Source organism: Octopus bimaculoides, chromosome 20 (genome assembly GCF_001194135.2).
Source record: "Octopus bimaculoides isolate UCB-OBI-ISO-001 chromosome 20, ASM119413v2, whole genome shotgun sequence".
NCBI classification, from domain to species: domain Eukaryota; kingdom Metazoa; phylum Mollusca; class Cephalopoda; order Octopoda; family Octopodidae; genus Octopus; species Octopus bimaculoides.
Genome location: NC_069000.1, coordinates 38136541 through 38141540, shown reverse-complemented (window position 1 = coordinate 38141540; position 5000 = coordinate 38136541). Strand labels below are relative to the sequence as shown.

Here is a 5000-nt window from a genome sequence, read left to right as displayed (position 1 = left end):
ATATATATATATACACACAAATACATAATTGTCAGCTCACGTTACTGGCAATTTCAAAATCTCTCAATGCCGCATAATGTGGTTGAAATGATTTTCTTCAGATGTGGTTTACTTCTGAACCGGGATCACTCTACTTGTTTAAGTGTCCAAAGCAATTCATATACATATACATATATATATATACATATATATATATGTGTATGTATATACGTATGTATATATATATATATATATATACATATATATATATATACATACATGTAATATATACATGCTTGCGTAAGTATATAAATATACGTATGCATATGTACGCATAGTTACATATTTATACATATGTTGCATACATATATAAAAATATATATATTACGTATCTCTATTTTTATATATAGGTACGTATACTGTAGCAACTTAGTATATATTTACATATATGGATATAAGTATATATAAGTATATATATACATACATATATACATATATTTTAATACATATATGTGTGAGTGTGTGTTTGTGTGCATATATATATTGATATACATGTATATATATATTAGACACAAACATACACACATGCATATACGTACATATATAGACATGCATATATGTATGTAAACATATGTATACACACATATACAGACACGCATATATATATATATAAACATTCTATGTTCATGTACGCTTGCCATTCAACCAATCTGAGACTTTTGTATTAAAAAATATGATATATTTAAATTTTGAATATGAATTTCCAAAGCCTTGGTTCTCATATTTCCGGCTTTTGTGATGATATTCAATATTTAAAACAAAAATTATATTTTGATGGTTTAATGTGATGAAAAGATGCTTGATTGTCTTGCTAATAAGATTTGGGTGTTTTCAAAAAACTTAGATGCTAAGTGCATAAATAAAATTGGGGTCTGAGTAAAGATAAACGCATTCACACATACAGATTTAGGCTTGGGTGTGAAAATACAAAATACACCCAATACCAGGTTTGGTGCCTCGTGGTTTAAAAAAATGAATTTAGTGTACGATATATATGTGTGTGTGTGTATGTGTGTATGTATGTGTGTGTGTGTATGTACGTACGTATATATATATACATCTTATCAAAAAAAAATTAAATGAAGCAATTACTTTAAGTTTCTTAAACATTAGATGTTTTCAATTCTTTATAAATCAGAAATGAATACACCACATTGCTATATATGCGTGTGTGTGTAAGTGTATATATTTAGGTATGTACGTGTATCAGGAACCTTTGTGTTCTTCACAAAGTCCCATGTTGCTGCCACTTAGATTTGTAATACAGCTCGTCAACTCCTTTGGATTTGATTACAGCTGTGTATTTTTACGCTTTATTTCATATTTCCCTTGACACCAAGATCGACAAATTGATAATCTGACAACTTGACCAACGTTATTCATACTATTAATAAATAATTTAGCTTGGATCCTTCAAACCGAAGCAGTCCAGCTTATATAATGATGATTAATGTTGAACAAAACAAAACAGAGGTCATTTTAACATGTGTTTTTTACGATGAGTAACATAAGGTCGCGAAATGATGTGATTTTATATGTATTTATATAATGTCAATGAGATTTTATGTAGAGAATGTCATTTGCATTGAAGCTTCTGCCACAAAGGAACATTTGGGAAAGAAAAAAAAAGCTGGAAGTGTTCATAGATCAAACAGGTTATCACAAGACTTGACTTTCCTGGAGTTTTTTTTGAAAATCTTGCTGATCAGGGAGCGCCTGGTCTTCGTTCGCCTGTTTTTGTTCTTTTTGTTGGTGAGTGTTTGGCTGTTATCTTGAACGTGAATGTTTAATTTCAGTCGTATTTGACTTAGACCGCCGACCAAAAGGTCGTCAATTTGATGGTTCAACGCTGCAGATGTTTCGACATATTTGCAGTCGTAGTTCACAGCTATGCTTCGTGCTTCTGCAATGACAAAGAGAAGAATAGGAATTTTTTATAAAATATGTATGTTTTACATATGTTTGAAGGAAATTTTGTGAATTAGAAATTATAAGTAACTTTTTTAAAGCTAAGACGAAAATAATAATTAAAAATTAAGACGAAACAATTTATAACAGTTTCAAATTTCGGCACAATGTCAGCAATTTCGGGAGTGATATATCGAACCAGGGCTCAACTGGTACTTATTTTATCGACTCTGAAAGGATGTAAAGCAAAAACGACAGCGGCGGCGCTTGAACTCAGAACGTAAAGACAGACGACACACCGCTAAGAATTTTGCACGGCGCACTAACGATTCTGTCTTCATACTACTACTACAATTTTAATAATAATAATAATCACAGCAACAACAACAACGTCAATATGCATGAAGCTGAAGGTTGTGGTGATGATAAATGTTATAACATAATATAGAATTACTACAAAAAAAAAAATAGACAAAGTTATTGCCAACGTAAAAAGAAAAAGTCATGGTAAACACACTTGTAGTAAATACCTGAAGCGCCATGAACACATATTCATCTGTATTTTATTTGTTGATAATGGTTTCTCCCCCACACACACACGTTCCTCCCCACTTCTCTCATCATCTTTCTATTTTTATCTTCTACTCAGGCAACAACTATGTGAACTGACAACATGGATTACATTCTAGGAATATATCTACACCTGTATGTGCAAGTGTGTGTATGAATGTATGTGTGTAAGCATGGGTGTTTTGTGTATGTAAGCACGTATCTATGTGTGTACATGTATGTATGTATGTTTATATATGTATGCACGAAAGTGTGTATATTTTTCAGCATGTATCTTTAGAAGTACTTACTAACATGTATGAGCGTAGCATACATGTTAGTAAGTATATATGTATATATGTATGCATGCTTGCGTGTATGTAGACAGGTGTTATGTGTGTAAAATTATTCTTATATATATATATATACATACACATATACATGCATAAACACACACACATATATGCTTATATATATTATATATATTATATATATGTATGTATATATATATATATATATATATATATATATATATATATTAATGTAAATATGTAATGTATGAATGCGATGTGTGCAATAACGTGATAAAGAACGGTTTTTGAAAGTTGAGTCTATCTTTAGTCATGTCTTGAATCCTCGCTGGCTCAACAGTACTTCGCTGTGAGTGGTCGGTCGATTACTTTCCAAGAAATCCTACTCTTGCTGTCACCCAACCACGCCATTAGGGTGTCTGTTGCCAGAGTTGTTCGCTTCTAACTCTTTACTATAGAACTTTATTCTCTATAAAAGCTATTTTTAATCTTTCAAGCAGGAGGCTGTTACGTGGCATGACTTTGCTCTCTTCAGCATTCAACTATGAATCATTGAATCACCAAACACTGCACAGACAATCAGCGCCACCTACTACCTCCATGAAGATTGAGAGTGTAATGTATGTGTGTATGTCTGTGCGAGTATGTGCACGTGTGTGCGTGTGTGTGAGTGCTTGTGTGTGTTTATGTATACAAATCTTCTCTGGGTATTAAAGTTGTTGAACAAGAAAAGATAATCGCAACTGCATATATACACAGTTTGACCTTGTATAAAATTAAGCTTCAATATTTAAATCTCTTCAAAAAAAATCATTAGGTTTCCGTGGTAGACTTGGGCATTGGCGTGATTCAAACATGGTAGAAAGTCCCTCTTTTTTTTAAGACCCTTTGTGAGTCAAATGTAGTTGAATAAACCTATTAGATATACCCATGATAGATTTTTACGGAGATGAAACAGATTAATAATAATATACATACTACTCCCCCCCCCCTCTCTCTCTCTCTCAGAACAAAATCTAGCGAAGTAAAGCTAGAGATTTACAGAGATGACGGATTAATCCAATTCTGGTATAAAGATGGCCACCAAATAGCTAAGTTTAGAATGACACGATCAAAACGTTCAAAAATTTAAGCCTAACAATTAATGTCATCCATTAGCATAAATAAATTTTGAGACATAAGCCTTGAGATAAATTCTATTAAATGCAACCCATATAAAATGGTTATAATATATTTACAATGAGCCCTTATAATATATTCCCAGATGCCTTTCAACCATACAAACTTCTACAGCTGTATGAACGCACAAACCATATATTTAGTAAGGGTGCGAAGTCTCGTGCATGTAAATTTGCAGGCGTTGATGCAAAATAGTGTGTGGTTGACTCATACATCTTTTATGGTTTTTCAAAGTAGTTTATGGTATTTATGATTTGGAGCGAAGTATTTTAGTAGTAATTTGAAAAGGTATTTATTTTCAGTCCCTTCAGAATACAAACTAATTCGAGAATGTAAGGAGACACTGCTTTTCCGTAACAACAGACAGGTGGGGATGATAAATTCAATCTTTAAAGAGGAAGATTTACACTAAGATATTTCCTTAGAGACATGCTTCCTGTATTCTTTTTTAGAGTCAAATTCCTCAGATCTCCTCATGATACCTAAGATGCTAAACCCTAGTAAAGATCTCTCATAGCAAAATCTAAATTTGGAAATAAAAAATACATATTTACGCGTTCTCCATTTAAAATCATTAAAGAAATTATAATAATTATCATTCATTTTTTTGGAAGCGGCAAGCTGGTAGAATCGTCAACACGCCGAGCAAAAGGCTTAGCAATATTTCATTGTTCTTTACATTCTTAGTTCAATTACCGCCGAGGTCAACTTTCTCTTTTATACACTCGGGATCATTAAAATAAGTAGTAATTGAAGACTGGGATCGATGTAATCGACTTGGCCCACCCCCAAAATTGCTGGCCTTGTGCCGAAATTTAAAGTTATTATTATTATTATTATTATTATTATTATTATTATTATTATTATTATTATTATTATCTCATTAACATTTACGATTACAAAACGAAAGATAATAATTTCATAACTTACCATCACTACTGACTTCCCGTTTCCTGACTAGGTCAATTTTATTGGCAACCAAAATAACTGCCCGGTCACTACCCATGTCTTGTC

The 5000-nt window shown here is 32.1% G+C and overlaps 1 protein-coding gene across 1 annotated transcript in view; it reads right to left on the bottom strand.

The window, feature by feature from the left end:
* LOC106875455 (uncharacterized) overlaps window positions 1–5000 on the bottom strand; it is an 11552-nt gene that overhangs the window by 667 nt on the left and 5885 nt on the right. The window contains exons 2-3 of the mRNA XM_014923607.2: window positions 4917–4994; window positions 1–1942 (exon numbers count right to left, since the gene is read on the bottom strand). The exon at window positions 1–1942 is cut by the window's left edge and continues 667 nt beyond it. Of these exons, the coding sequence (XP_014779093.1) occupies window positions 1680–1942; window positions 4917–4994 (341 nt within the window). The 3' untranslated portion in view covers window positions 1–1679. The remainder of the gene's footprint in view (window positions 1943–4916; window positions 4995–5000) is intronic.